We start from the raw sequence: 16162 nt of genomic DNA, 5'->3' as shown, positions 1-16162 counted from the left end.
CAACATCCTGCTGTTTGTTTAATTCATACACGAACAGTAATGTGAAAACAACACTTTTTTGGTTTCAGTTTCAGGGGTTATGTTAAATAAATTTCTTGGCAAGCAACAGCTTGGCAACATGACTTCCCAGAATCTTGTCGTTGCCATCTTGTTGTTAGACTTGTTGCCTGGGCGAATGTGAAGAAATAGTTACGCCACGTAACGCCCTCCAAAATCCACATCAACTGTGAGTCTACAGGAAGTTATTACTGTCTCTCCCTGCTGAGCTGAGTTGTGGTGGTTTTTATTATGGGTGGTGATGAGGTCAGATGTGAACGCCAAACATGAACACATATTCATATTCTATACTCACACAATAATGTGAGATGGCTGGCTGGACTCACCTGTGACGTTGTGGGCTGCTGTGGGCGGGTCGTTCTCTCTGTTGGCACAGCCTGAGTGGCTGTTGTCATGGGAACCCTGGGCCTGAAGGGAACCCTGGTCTTGACGGTGGTGGTGGTGGTTGTGGTAGGCACTGCTGTCGTGGGCTCAGGCGTGGTCTCTGCTGTGGTGGCCATGTCTTCCTCTGTGGTGCCTTCTATATCAAAGCCTGGGTAAAATGATGTGGGCTCAGGTGACAGGTAGACATCCTCTTCTTCTTCTGTGGTGCTTAGGTCATCCGAACCGGCAGAGGGCGCTGCACTCTCCGCAGAGCCCACTGTAGGGTTAGATGTCACGACAGGGACTGCAGCAGGGGGTCGAGGTGCGGCGGTGGTTTGGGCGGCAGCGGCGGCAGCCCTGATTCGTTCCAGCTCTCTCTCTCTCTCAAGCTCACGCTCTCTCTGCCTCTCTCTCTCCTTCTCTCGCTCTCTCTCACGTTCCCTTTCTCTCTCGCGCTCCCTCTCCCTTTCCCTCTCTCTCTCCATCTCCCGGACCCGCTCCCTCTCTCTTTCCCTCTCTCTCTCCCTCTCCAACTGTTTCTCCCTCTCTCTTTCCTTCTCCAGCTCTTTAAGTCTCTCCATCTCTTCCTCCTTCTCCCTCTCCAACTCTCTCTCTCTTTCCCAGAAAATGCCGCTCTCTCCATCGGCCTCAGTGGGCAGCTGGGTGGCAATGGGGTCCTCCGGGTTGGGGCTCGGCTCAGCTGCAGGTGAGGCGGATGGGGCGGGGCTGGTGGCCTGGGTGGTGGAGAGGAGGAGTGGCTCTTCAGTGGTGTAGGACACACCCACCGATGTCGGCCTCATTCTGATTTCAGGAACTGATGGAGAGGAGAGAATTGCAATTTGAAAATGAATTAACTGAACAACAAGTAGAGGAGTCAGACAACATAAAACTTAATCATGCAGCCCATTTGTAACTCAACCCAGTGCTTACACACTTGCACACAAACAGGGGTGAATGGTCACCCATTCAGCAATCCTTTTGTAGTAAACACTTGATAATTTAGTCTATTGAGTAGTAAATTTATATTTCAGACACAAGTCACTGTCATTGTGCATCATCTTGAATAGCAGCAGCATAACTTTATTTTCTGGATCAATATAATGTGACGCATCGCACTATCAGACTGTTTACAGACAGTAGTACACACGCCATCAGTACTATTTATTGTGTGGATTTTTGTGGACAAAATAGTGGGCAAAAATTTTGTGATGTAGTATAGTAAATATGGTTTTTCCCCTTTATTTGACAGGTTACGGTTGAGAATCAGACTGAGCTCAGAGAGACAGGGACACACAAGTTGCTTAATTTGAAAAGGCCTCCTATTTCCTCTCATTTGGACTTATACTAAGCTGGTATTTTTCTCACCTGAAAATGGAGCTCGTCAAAAGAGCTCTCCATAGTGGGTACATCTGATACATCCTGTGTGGGCAGGAAAGTGCTGTGGAGTCATGAGGTTAAAGGTGTCAAGCATTTTAGTATTATGTTTTCATAAGGTTGGAGGACCCACAATGCAAAGACTGATCCAGTCAAAATCTGTAAAGCAGAGGCTGGGTTTTTTGGTTTTTCCTGTCCCATTTTCGTGATTGCCCATTTTAAATGTTAATAACACCAACTGTACAGGACAGCTGTGTTTGTTTTGTCAAATGAATTCAGGGTCATGAAGTAGCGATTTTATTGACGACTGAGTGGTGCAATCAAAACTGCAATCAAATCACTGTGTTCTGCTTGTTTAAATGTATGTCAACAAAAACTGAAGAAAAGAAAATATGTAAATGAGAACAACTACAGTAGACTGTGAGTTCAGCTGCATTTAAAGACCAGCAGCAGCAGGGGATAGAACAGAGGTGAGACCAGATGCTGGCTGTGATCTGCAGTCTTATTGCCAGCTGACTAAGGATAAAGAGGAAGAAATTTATCTTAATTTTTGCTTTTATTTTGGTATTTTAGAGTGGAGAGAGATTTTGAAGACAATGCAATGAAAAGCATTAAGTGGATGCATGTGTACAGCTTTTTCAAAACTAGCTGGTTTCTTGTGGACGTAGTCTTAGAGAAGAGAAGACTGATTCATTTTCTCCTTAAATCTCATAGTAGTATTATACCACCTTTCATTTTGTTAGTGTAGAAGCTCCCAGGGTTGAAAGAGAAACAAATTGAATTTACAGGCACAAAGACATGACGGATGACAGAAGAACTGCAGAGGATATCGAAATGTGGACTCTAACAATGCAGCTTGTGTTAAACTGAACGGACGTATCAAAATGCCACATTCTGAAGTGGCGGCGATGCAATATGCATATCCATCTGTTGAAAATAAGCTATTCCTTCAGGAGTCAGGAGGCTCTGTATCACGGTCTGAGATAAAGCAATTTGCCGGGCTGCTGTTTCAACCACAGGGGGTGCCCCATCTTCACTCTCCTGCTCTGAATTGTAATTTATTTTGAGTGTGCTCTCCACTAGCGCAGTGCCTGAACAGAGGGCAGCCCTCAATGAGTCACGCTTAATAAGGAGAGCCATCCTCAAGCTTCAACAGCCAGATCAGAAAATCAGCCCAAATTGCACCAATGTGATTTACGTTAAGTAGGTAATTCCTGCACACGCAGACAACCAGTTCACTCAAACGCAGACAGGCGCTCACAGATAGGTGCACACAACTGTGGGTGTGCGTGTGATCGTCTAATCTGTGTGGACTGTAATCTGATTAGAGTAAATAAGATCTGAGCCCTTGGTTGCTGCTTCTTTGCGATGGTGTGTCTGTGTTTAAAGGTGTTTTTAATAAATCTGTATCGCAAACCTGTCTATCCAGCCAAATGATGTGATTGTATTGTGTGATTGTGTGTGCGTGGCCTTTGTGCATGTGAGGCTGGTGCACAGAAAGACCATAACTCCAGGACAAGGAGGAGGAGGAGGAGGAGGAGGAGGGGTGTGTGGGTCTTTAGGGTCAGCAGATTGAAACCCAGCAGCTGTCGAGCTTGAAAGAACCAGGGTGTGAGTGCATAACCACACACACACACACACACACACACAGACACACACACACACTTACAGCCAGAGCCGGAGCCCGAGTAGAGGTCCTCGTCGTCATAGAACTCGTCTCTCGTCGAGCCTTCATCATCGATAGACGGTGACCAAGTCTGTGCCTGAGAGACACACAGATGACAGAGATTTGAGTTATCCATCATGGATGACTGAGCTGTTTTTGTCATTTCATTTAAAAGAGAAACCACTCTGGTAGATTACATGCACACACAGACACGCACACAACTGTCTGAGAGGAGGCAGCATTATGGTGGACAGGGTAACATCTGTCCATCTGTGAGTCTGTGGAGGAGCATAGTTAATGAGTTGATCTAAAGCTGGGATTTTAGCAGAGAAACATCAAAGCCTCGAAGGAGAGAGGGGCTTCATTCAGTCGCTGCTTACGTGTCAGTTACAAGTGATGCTCGGCCTGTAAAGCAGTTAGGAGGATGGAGAGGCAGTTAACTTGTGAACTCCTGCAGCCACTCAGTCAATTAAGCTCTAAGTTATTTTTCCGTCATTTTTTCCCGTCAAAAAAGGCTAGAAGTTGTGAATTCTCATTTCACATTTCCAAAGCTAAATGTGATGTCTTAAATGTCTTATTTTGTCTGACCAGCAGCATAAAACAAAAAAGATAACTCAGTTTCCAATCATATAAAAGTCCTCACATTTAAGAAGCTTGAACAGCAGAATATTCGACATGTATAATGTTTACCATATTCACCGTCTTACTTTAGCCATAACATTAGCATGTTAACATTTGCTGATGAGTTCTAAACCAGTTACAGCTGAGGCTGAGAATGGCATCAATTTTGCAATCAATTGGTCATAAATCAAAGTACTGCAAAAATGAAAAATTTGACCTGACGACAGTCAGGGTCAAAAGTTAAGGGATCACCAGAGTTTTTATCATTCAGCCTGAGAGGAACATAAATCTCATGACAATTCAGCCAGTAGTTGCTGAGACATTTTACCACTAATGTGAACGTCGTGGTGAGAAAAATCAGGGGATCAGCAGGGGAATGAATACGTTATCCCTCGAAGAACCATGATGTCTGTACAATATTTCATGGCAATCGCTCAATAATTGGAGCTAGTGTGGTTAAGAATGCCAGTCACAATTTCCCAAGGCACCAGGTAACATCTCTGAATTATCTGCTTTGTCTGGCCAATAGTTCAAAACCCCAAACTGTTCCGTTAACAAAGATAAAACAGAAAAAAGCAGTAAATCCTCACATATGAGAAGCTGTAAAAGGCGTGTGCTTTGCTTCATAAATGATCAGTATTGTTTATTTGAGTACTATTTTAAGCTCCTTGTGTGGATGTTGAGTAGGACAAAATCAGCATGTCTTTTGAATAACCACTGCTGTAAGTTTGAGTTTTGCAGCTGCACTGTGAAGGCTCTGTGCCTGTAATATGCCTGTAACTGTCTCTCACGGATCATTTCACCGCACCCTCCCTGCTCATCACTGCTCCTCAATCCAGCTCCGTTTCCTCTACGCCTGTGAGGGGAAGCGTGAACTTGCCTGGCGACCTCTGTCAGGGTCAGGTAAGAGAGATTAGTTGTGGATCGTTCGGGGTTGAACCTCTGAAACAAATGACCTCAGCCTCACTTTGAGGCTGATCCCTCCTCTCTCTTCATTCAGCTCCCCCTCTCTGTCTGTTGACCTCAATCTCACATCCCTGCAATGTTTAAACACACACTTAAGCACTCACCCATTACACAGGGTCAGCTAATGCTGCTATCATATGCATGAGACCCTGTCTGTACTGCTATGAAGAGATACAGTTCAAAGAGCACACTGTACTGCATTCATTTCAAGTATTTGCAGGCAAATATATCCAAATTAGAGCCTATTTAGCCTTTCAAAATACATTCACATTTGCAACTACGACAACTGTGCTTATTTCCCTTTTATTTTGGTTCAAATATCTATCTGACAGCTACAGTTTCTGGTTAGTTTGCAAAGTGAGATTTTACATACAGGACATACAAAATATTAGTTATTGTTAGAAACTACCAAACATATATAAAAGCAGTATTATTACAGTATAATGTACATTGGTAATATAATAATAAAAAGTGTGTTGGTCATATAACAACCTTGATTACGGCAGCTTTAAGGACAGTTTACTGATAATACTTCTGCACATTCAGTGAAGTAAAATTTGTCACTTGCACTGAATTGTTTTACAGGATGGTGTTGCTACAGGAGCTGAATACTTCTTCCAGCGCTGCTCTTTGTACCTAGATGCAGCTTAATATGCACTAACTAGTACAATGCTGTAATGCCAAGAACAAAGGGCTCAGTGTTGCTTCAGGTATTGGAAAACATTCAGGCCACTGCTGCAAATGTGACCAAAACAACCGTATCTCCTCAGCAATCTTAAGCCCATCCTGAGGCCCTATGGAGCTGTGTCTATGCTAGCCCATGTGATTATAATTGTACACACACACATACACACAAAGAAGCAGAGGCTCCTCCCCGGCTCCAGACAGAGGAAACCTGATGCCTTTAAAAGCCAATAAAAGCATAATGGAATCTAGAAACCCGAGCATCTCAGTCCATCACATCACAGCATGAGGTGGAGCTGAAATGCTATATGTACCTCCTGAAAATGAAATTGACTTGAAGTCGTTTGGGGCCTCGACATGCCAAGAATACAGGCTTCAAGAGGTGGAAGGATCAGTGTGTGTGTGTATGTGCTTCCTTCATGCTTTTAAATGTGTGTGAAGGCCTGGTGATCGCAAACCCTGAAAGTGCCGAAAAGTACTGAAAAGACAAGTCAGTGCCAGCATGGTGCGAGTGTGTGTGTGTGTGTGTGTGTGTGTGTGTGTGTGCGTGCTGTATTCCAAGGATCAGTTTTACAATGAAGCTCGTTGCTATGGGCAACCTTAGCCTTCCACAGAAATTCCCGTATCCCAGTGACCAGCTACTAGTTTCACACACGCACACACACACACACACACATTTAAGAGCTCTAACTACATAAGCAAAGGTGTTATATAACATCAAATAAACAACCCTAAAAAACCAACATCAAAACAGTCTGCTCCTCCACCCCCTCTGGATCCACAAACTCAGTGCCAGTGTATCCCCGTCCTCGCCCCATTTTCCTTTCATCTTAAACTCCATTTCTCATCTTGAGGCTAGCCCCCTAAATTCGGCGTGACTCCAAAAAACACACATGCACATACTTAAATAAACACACACCCAACCCCAAGGCGGCACCAGAGCCCACTCCAGGGGCCCCTTTTAACAAGTCCCCCGTACACACAGCAACCTCCAGGACATACTGTAGCTGTAGACGCTAGTCGGCTATTTGCTAATTCTCAATTTTGGAGGTGGTGTGTGTCTAAATGTGCATAATCTATGTTTATCCTAGCCTCTAACAGTAATATCAGCCTATGTGCCTTGGCATGTTTAATTTATGAGACGATATTATAAGTGTGAATTCATGGTATGGTGGGCAGCAGTGCGTCATTGTATGTAATTACAGTGTGTGTGTGTGTGTGTGTGTGCTTCTGAATGGGTATAATCACAGGTTTTGTTTGTGGTGTGTGTGTACATGCACACATAAATGCCCCACAGACCTAGGGTATCTGTGTGGACGTGTGTTTTTACGTGATTTTGGGGGAGTCTAACGGGGCCAGCTCTGCATTTTGCTTCTGTTTCAGGAGCTATAAACAGCTTACTTTCTGCCTGCACCACAGAGCTAACTAACCACACCGAGACGCAACGAGTTCTCCTCCACCGCACGCATAACCCGGAGCCAAAATCATCTGTATGTTGCCCTCAATTTCCCTCCAACCACTGCATTTTGTTCCCATTCGTTATAAAAGGAAACTGTAAGATGACAGCCGTATTCCACTGGATCTGCGGAGTGAATGCAATCCTGGTTTTTGGCAATATATGAAGCGCTGCCATTGTAAGGCATGCAGTGCCAAGTTGGAGTCATTTTAAAACAATCTGGGAACATGAAATATATATAATTATGTATAGTCATGTAAAAAAAAAAAAAAAAAAAGACAAGGGCAAGACATAAAATTGAAGAACAAAACACGGAAGCAGACAAAGAATCTGTTTGTTTGGATAATGTCATGTTCTGACAAAGTGAACGCAGGTGCGTCCTCTGAGCGGTGTAGCAACATCTGCAGTGAGTCAGGTAGAAACCTGATCTGAAGCTGACATCAGGCTTTGCACTATACATTTGATCCACTATAGTTGCATTGTGTGTCAGCTCCTTTTACAGTGACAGAATATGGATTGTCAGAATCTGACAACGCTGAGGTCTCATCCATATTACTGTTTTACATGAGCTGATTTACTCCAGATTTTAATTTTAGGATAAAAATGATGCAAGATTATAAGTGTGGGAGATTTAAGTAGCAACATTGCAGCAACCTGACAATGAAGAGGTGTGTGTGTGTGTGAAGGTTATGTGACAATTACCAGCATGAGTGTGGGAGGGAAAAAGACCATGGTGTATGTTATGTCTGTGGGAACAATGGGACCATGAAGCTCAGCTACCACGAAGATGCAGGAAGTCAGATAACAATAGGAGCCAGAGGTAGTTATAGAGACACACCGAACCTGGTTTCACTAACGCACACACACATCCATACATACACAGCGCTGGTGGGCAAAAAATCTTTTTTTTTTGGTTGATTTTCTTGCTGGTCCATTTCAGCTCGGAGATCCCCTTTAGGCCAGCTGGGCAGATAGAAAGCTTCATTGTGATTGACTTCAAATGCATTCCTCAGTAACCCGAGAGGCTGCTGCTGCTGCTGCTGCTGCTGCACAATGCCTGGCACACACACGCATACACGCACGCACACACAAGCACTTTAAGCTCTTAATACAGTAGAAGCAATGCTGCTCTGCTTTGGAGAAATAATCGTTAATTATGCTTTTTAATATGTGAGATTTTATCGGAGCGAATGTTCTCGACTGCTGCAGCATCTCTCTCAAACTGTGAAGAATAATTTGAATACTCCCTCTGCTTTCTGACACCATCTGTGAGTCCCACTCCTCTCGCTCTAGCTGTCCCTCCGTTTACCGCATCCACAGTGTTGGAGGAGGAGGAGGGGTACAGAAATACAATGAAGAAGACACTGAGGCTATTTTTCATGTCCGTTTTTCACACCACACTGTTCAATTAGGAAGAGAAGAAAGCAACTTTAATATTTTCTCAAAAGTAAGTCGGATACAGAGCCATTAGAGAATGCGTATCAGAAAATTAATCCTCAGAAAAGTTAAATTAAGACAAAAAAAAAACCCTGCACGCCACAGTCCAATGGCATTAATAAATCAGTTTGTATTTCTAACTTGGCATTTGTCAGAGTTGCTCTTTCTACCAAAGCCTCACATGAGCCACACCCTCAAACTAAATGTGTATTATTGTTGCAATGAATGGCTTAAACCTCTGTGTGGGTGTCCTGTCTGAGCTGAAGTGCTGGATGTCAAACATGTCAACCATGCACTTGAGTACAGCGTGATGGTAATAATCACGTAGCATGGACTTCAGACCAAGATCAGTCCCAAAATGAAGTAAAGTGATCTTTATAGGCCACGTTTCTCACCTCCCTGCAGTTTAATTCACTGCAGGTGAGGTACCCACGCTTCATCGAGCAGCTGCTGATTCACGCCCGTCTCTGTGTCTGCTCCTCTCCAGAGCAATCTGACCTACACTGATAAGCGTTGGACAGTTTGAGGAATGCAGCTTGCTGACAGGAGCGGACCGCTCGTAGCTCTCTACCTGGAAAGGGTCAGACCGCTTAGCGCATGCCCCCCGACCAATCACACACTTACAGGAAAAACTGCAGCCTGTTTACTGTTTGTATTGTTCCACACCCATCTTTCTTTCCGGAGCAGATCCTCGACCCCGTCAGTAGTGACCTCTAATCTCCCTCCATCTTTTGCCTTTCTGCTTCGTCTCACTCTCCGCCCTGCTCTTACCAGCTGGGCAGCTTGGACGGCAGCCAGCCTGGGCGCTAACACACTAACAGTCAGCAAGGAGATGTGAGAGAGATAGAGGGCAGCCAATGAGTGTGTGTGTGTGTGTTTGAGTAGGTTACCAGGTGATGGCCTGGTTCAGACACCTGCCACCTTCAGCAGAGATTAGCACAGAAAGCTTCTGCACAGTCACACACTTGATGACACCTTATAACACACACACGGAGACAGTCAGGTGTCGAGACAGTATCTTGTAGCAATGACGTCAGGTGCACTCCTGTGAACCTTAAAACGGCTGACACCTGCACGCTACAGCCAAGGGGGTCAATGAAATCCTGCCTCAGTCTACCTAGGTGAAAGACAGTCCCTTATTCATGGACACATAATATGGCAGTGGGCCCCTAGGCTCAGACACATAAAGACACAATCCCCCTGCACATCGCTGACAGTTGTCTTGTGTAGTTTTCTGGGGTATTTTGCAGGTTAATTTTAACCGTAGTTCTGTTGTTGGTCCAAACTATTTTGCTCATACTTAAAATGAAGAAGAGGTTGTCTAAATCGTCTCCAAAACTTGCTGCCAAGGCAGATCCACATTAGCCAAGTTTCTACCCAAAAGTGGTGCAATTTTTCAGAAAATCCACAAAGGGAAATGTAGTTAATGCACATTTCCAACTATGACTGTTATGCCAATGTTAGGAGTTCACTGAGATGGCTGATTCTCCAGTCAGGTGCATAAGAAAAGCTCAGGTGGTCTAAAACAATGTGGCAATGCGATGGAAATGTAACATTTGTGTTTGCTTCAAGTCTTAAAGACAATTACAGCCTCTGCATCGCTCTGCACAGATCCCATCTCTGTTGTCATCTCTTAAGTAGGCGTTTAAGGCATGTCATGCTTCGCGACAGATTTATTCAGTAAATCTGTCTCCATTGCACTTTGTCTTATTTTGCTTTAATCAATAAACAGCTTTTCTGCCTCAGCAAAGCCTGCACACATCCTTTGCAGTATTTCAATTTGTTCTTCGAATTTTCATCACTTTGTGCTTAAAAACCGGTGGATGGAAAAGCATTTACTGAAACTCTTCTCCAAAGAAATGGTTTTGCACGACAAAATATATAATGTAAGTCCTTAACATAAACCTGTGAACTAGGAAAATATTTGAACAGCTTTACTAATTTTACAGTATGTTATCTCTTGTCTATTGTGGCTCCAAATCACAAAATTTCACTGTTGAAGCTATGAAATTCAAGTAAGAACTGTGGTGCTTTTAGACAATATAAAACAACCAATCACTGCACCTTAAAATAAAAGTATGCAGAATTTCTCACACAATACATAAAATCTAAAAATCCTCACCCTCTGGGTTAAAACCATTCAGCATCCATCAGAATGAATTACTTACACACATTTACTGTCATAGCTTTAATGTCTCTGATGAATGTCTCCTCCTGTGAAATTTTAAGTATTTTCAATACCCCAAGCCTCCTCTCCAGACACTAGGCAAAATGAAATAAATCCGGATTTGAAAGTTAAATTATCAGTTAGTGTCAAGAGATTCTTTGCAGTAGCAGCTGCAGCAGGGGGTCATGAGCAGTCATCATTTTGTGTTTGCAAGAAGAAACCTGCTGAGTAATTTTACACTGATTAGCTGTTTAATAGATGGGGGAGTATTTCTGGGTGCCTTGGATAAAATTCAGGCTGCATGGGGATTAATAAAAAAGCATGTTAGATGTCCATTTTCAGACTAATTCGGGTTATAAATCAAAATAAAGTTGATAAATACATTTATAGCTGGAGTCAGACGAAACACTAAGGATATATTTGAGGAAATACAAAAAAATGAGCACAACTTTACTCAGGTGGTGTTGACAGATGTTGTTTCACTTCAGGAGACAGTGAAAGACTCAGTGGAGAACATACAATGTTAAAATGTCTGGACTGGTTAAACATTGGAAGGAGACAGACCCAGAGCTGAGCTGGATCAAAATGAAAGAGGAGCTGGTAAGTCCTTTCAAACCAGCGGATGCTCTTTGACACAGTTTAACTGCTAAGAGACATTATTCTTTAAACCCAGTGCAGACTCATTCTGAAACAGTCTGGCGAAAAGTACATGTGGATGTGTGGTGTGTCGCATTCAAGACAATCGTGTGGCTCTCCATGGTGCAACAGAATTGCCCAACGTGTCCAAATATGACTTTCCAGTAATAAAGGAAGGGATTGTGAAGCCTGTCCGTATAATCCTCAGATTATGGTAAAGTACATCCACTCCAGATCTTAAAAAAAAGGATGAAATCTACGTTACATGCAGTATATGTATATGAACATGTTATCTAGAGTCAGAGATGGGGGTCTTGGGACTGCTTTTTCACTCATGGTATTGGTGGGACACTTTGATCGTATGGTTGTTTTGCTTTATGTTGCTAAATGTTTGTTTGGCTGTCCTGAATATGTGCATTTACTATGAGCCTCTGGGTTTCTGATAACTAAAGGTACTAGTACTGTCTGTCTGTCTATGTGTGTTTAACTAAATATAAACTTCAGTGACAAAGACTTGCATAGCTGCTTATGTCATTTTAAAATATGTCATGATCTAGAAGCAAAAAGATGCATGCAGACATGACGCTGTAACTAGCGCTGAGTGGGAAGGAAGAAGCGATGATTTAGTCCCTTACCAAACACATTTCTGATCTTTTCCTGGATGTTTGTCTCAGTTTTTCACACACGGGTACTCCCAGTGACCAGTAAATGTGAACCACCAGGCAAAAACTGTAAACACGTTCGTGACAACAGCCAGGAAAGGAGTGAAACACTTTTTCTCCCTCCACTATTTTTAGTGCTTTCTGCCGATCAAGTTCCTGATAGTGCTACTGTGACCGATCCAAATCACAGCCATGTTGGCTATATTAATTCCCCGTACAAAACCTGTGGGAGGATGGCATTACAGTGGCTCAAGTCTGTTATTCCAGCTTGCACTGATCCTAAAGCTGTCTCAGAGCAGCACCAAACCACAGCTGAAGAGCAACCAAGCACTAATATTATCTTTCTAATATTATCTTTCTCCACTGAGTTATAAGGGCAAAGATGATCTAAGTGATGAATGCTCTCATGGAAAGCCATGCATTTGCTAAATACAGTATATGGTACAGTGACTGGCTTGGTCAGAGAGCTGCAGGGATAGAACAGGTGCACAGTGGAGGAAAACTCACGCATCTGCAACACTGAAAGGCAATTTAAATCAATTTTCATGCAGAAAGACTTTCAACGTTTATCTCATATATCTGTTACAAAACAACAGAGTCAAATCCATTTCTGGCAATGTTCAGTGTACCTTCACCAGAGTGTAGAATTTCTTCATATCAGTCACAGGCTGTAGCATTTGCTTCACTGTCAGCCTGACCATTAATCCTCATTAAGTAGAAGGCTGCCTGCCCACCCACTTTTGTACAAGTGATTGTGGAGGTCATGGTGTGTCTTAAAATTGAGAAACTGAGGTTCCCTTTAAATTAATTGAAAAACACAATAGATTCTGGTCTCCCTTCATTTATGTGAAGAACTCAGCCTTACTAGCAGCTTGATTGCTAATGTCATTCACAAGCACTTACTTGGACCTCTTGAACAAATCATTCTATTTTTCTGTTCTGTTTATCTGTGGCGGAGTCTGCCATTTCAGCTCAGGATTCAAATTGGATACCTACGCAGGAGGGATTCACAGGAAATAAAGCGTGTATGTAATCCAGTCTTGTTTAATTTTATATATAATATCAGCCTCTCTGTTCACGATTCACTTTCCCACAGCCATAATGTTGTTTAAAGTGGACTTTTCCTACTGACTTTAATGTGAAGGAGTCATGGGAAATGCAGCGTTTTTCTTACCAGGTTTGGTGCAGATTGCAAAACAGTAGTTTGGGTAACTGACGGCGTGCAGTATGAAATCAGATAGGAGCTGAAATAAGGATTAACTGATTTATTTATCAAAAGCAATATAATATTGATTTCTGTATGATATTGAAATTGACAGTTTGTGTCTGAAAGGAACGTGATGGGCTGAAAGAGAAATGATTCGTGTCCATGGAGACGAAGTGTGTTTAAACTTTAATATCTCAGCATCACCAAAAAAAAAAAAAAGAGCAGCAGGCAGTGAGACTCGCCACACACTCAGCAGAGGTCACATGACTCTGTAGTGACACATCAGCTGGTCTGAAACCGTGTAATGGACTAGAGCTGTGAGATACTCACTCACACACACACACACACACACACAAACACAGTAACGCACAGATCCATTCAGCTCAAAGGGCCAGTATGATGGGAGGAGGGGTGATAGATGTATATCTGTATGTAGGATCCAGCTGTTACACTAATCTGACAATCCAACAGGATTAAAGACCACATCTCAAGGCTAGCTCACACACACATACACAAACACACAGGCACACACGAGGCCTCTCTGCGTGAAATCCTCCTCTATTATATATGACCTTATGAAAAATGCATCTCTGAGTGAGAGTGTGTGTGTGTGTGTGTGTGTGTGTGTCACTGTCCTGCTGCCAGAAATGCCTTGAGATTCTGACACAACTGTCGCTCCCACACTCCACAATACACCACCAAGTATTTGTCTGCTTATGAGGATATGTGCTGGATGATTCGTCTGTTGTGTCCGGGGAGTGCCACAGTGTATGTGTGTGTGTGTGTGTGTGTGTGTGTGTGTGTGTGTGTGTGTGTGTGCTGAGTGTATTGATGTTTGGTCGGAGAAATGTTGCAGTGAGTGGTGAATGCTGCTGGTTGGCTGGTGGGTCAATGACTGCCTGCTTCTATGAAGTGCTGGGGAGAGAGAGGAGAAGGAGTAGGGCTGAATGCGGATTTATGTGTGTGTGTGTGTGTGTGATTATAGCCTGGCTCAATGGGCCTATTTCTGCAGAGCCAGTGGGAGGGCGTGGCGCCTGTGGCTGGAACTTTTCTCGTGTTTCTAAGGAACTTTTCAAAAGGGCTCAGAAATGTGGCTGCGTGTGAGAGAGAGCGCCCCGCGGACCATGATGCCTTTGTGTAGCAGAAAGCAAAAGAGAGAGGGGCACTCAGAGTACACTCAGAAACGGTAATCAATGGTCTCTTTTCAACCCTAAATCGAAAACTTTAACTCACACACACATGCGAGAAAATCTAAGCAAAAAAAGAAAATGATGAGTATCACATTTCTGTCAATATACAGTGATGTGAATCACGAGGCATCGTCTGCGCGTGTGTGCGTATAATTACGGCTTGTGTAATCAGGCTAATGACGGTCATGCGACTTTACAGACCCTGAGGAAGAAGTGTCGAGGAGAAGGAGGGAAATCGATGCATAAAAGACAAAGTTTAAAAGAGGAAATGTGCAAATGGAGAATATTTGAGAGGAAAAGAAAAGCAGGGGGTGAAGATGGGATGGATGGACCCAGAGGCGGAGGGTGTGGAGAACAAGAGATGAGTGTTTTTGTCTTTGATGCAGAGGAGAAAAATCCAATCAGCCCTGTGTAATTCAATCTGGAATGGAAAGATGCACCTTTGAGAGTGTGTGAGTGTGTGTGCAGAGGGCATGATACATATTATTACCATGCCATACCTCTCTTTTTCTCTCAAACACACACACACACACACACACACACACACACACACACACACAGGAGGTAAACAAATCGTTCCTCCAGGGCCATCCCAAGCAGCTGACCTTGCAATGCTCTCTTGGCTCCTTCTCATTGGCTGACTGACTTTAGCAAACTGGCAGCCAATCCTGAGCCTTAGAGCAGTTTTCAGCCAACAGACTGTAGACCAAGCGACTGTCAGCGCAGCCAGGTAACCGATCGATTCTTCATGTATCATCACAGGCCCTCATAACAAGCACTAATTAGGCAGGTTGTGAGAGCGCAGTGAACTCTCGATATGGCAAGAGCAGCATATGGTCTCTGTCCTAATGGGCCGAGCAGACTCACTGACCGGTGACCTAATCAGATATTTATCATGAGATACTGATTAACTCTAACAAATGAATGTCAGAAGACTTCAATGAAACATGAGCTGACATGAGAAACCAGGAAGGAAGGAAGTTAGACGTTTGCTCGTGTGTTGTCTCGTCGTCTCGACACATGATATTAATATTTTGCATCATCTCATATGATTGTATTTACCAGATGATATATGGCAGCATCTATCAGCCTGTGATCAGGACCCACCGAAGAGGTTGCAGAATGTTTAACATTTTAACAGCCCATATTTGTATGCATCCGGCAATTATCCGGAAATTATTATGGTTGATAGGGATTATTTTTGTACTCTGTCTAGAGTCTATACTTACTGTCTATACTTACTTATAATTTTTCTTCTTCAGTCCATTAAAATGTTCAAATTAAATCATATGAGCAGACTCATATGATTTAATCTCATGACTCACTGAAACGAGTCAAGATAACCAACTTGTAATAGTAGGTGAGGGGGTGTGGATGTGTGGGTGTGGGTGTGGGTGTAGGCGTGTGTGTGGGTGCGTGGGCGGGTGTCACATTTCACTGTTGTCTGAACTATACTTGTTTGTTTTCTTGTGCTTATTGACCATATCTGACATTAACAGCAAACTCCCTCCAGCATCAAGTTTCTGTATACGCACAAGATTCATGCATGTTGTTTCACTTTGGACAGAGCAAGGCCAGCTTCTGCTCTGCTGCTTCCAGTCTTTATGCTAAGCTAAGCCAAGCTAACCAGGTCCTGGCTCCAGCTACAAACTAACGCAAGGACATGACAATAACAT

The 16162-nt window shown here is 43.3% G+C and overlaps 1 protein-coding gene across 1 annotated transcript in view; it reads right to left on the bottom strand.

Moving 5' to 3' along the window:
* Positions 1-16162, bottom strand: part of sdc3 (syndecan 3) — a 34502-nt gene that overhangs the window by 6264 nt on the left and 12076 nt on the right. The window contains exons 3-4 of the mRNA XM_046418427.1: positions 3464-3557; positions 384-1234 (exon numbers count right to left, since the gene is read on the bottom strand). Of these exons, the coding sequence (XP_046274383.1) occupies positions 384-1234; positions 3464-3557 (945 nt within the window). The remainder of the gene's footprint in view (positions 1-383; positions 1235-3463; positions 3558-16162) is intronic.

This window comes from Scatophagus argus, chromosome 17, assembly GCF_020382885.2.
Source record: "Scatophagus argus isolate fScaArg1 chromosome 17, fScaArg1.pri, whole genome shotgun sequence".
Lineage (NCBI taxonomy): Eukaryota > Metazoa > Chordata > Actinopteri > Scatophagidae > Scatophagus > Scatophagus argus.
This window is presented reverse-complemented; position numbering and strand designations above follow the sequence as displayed.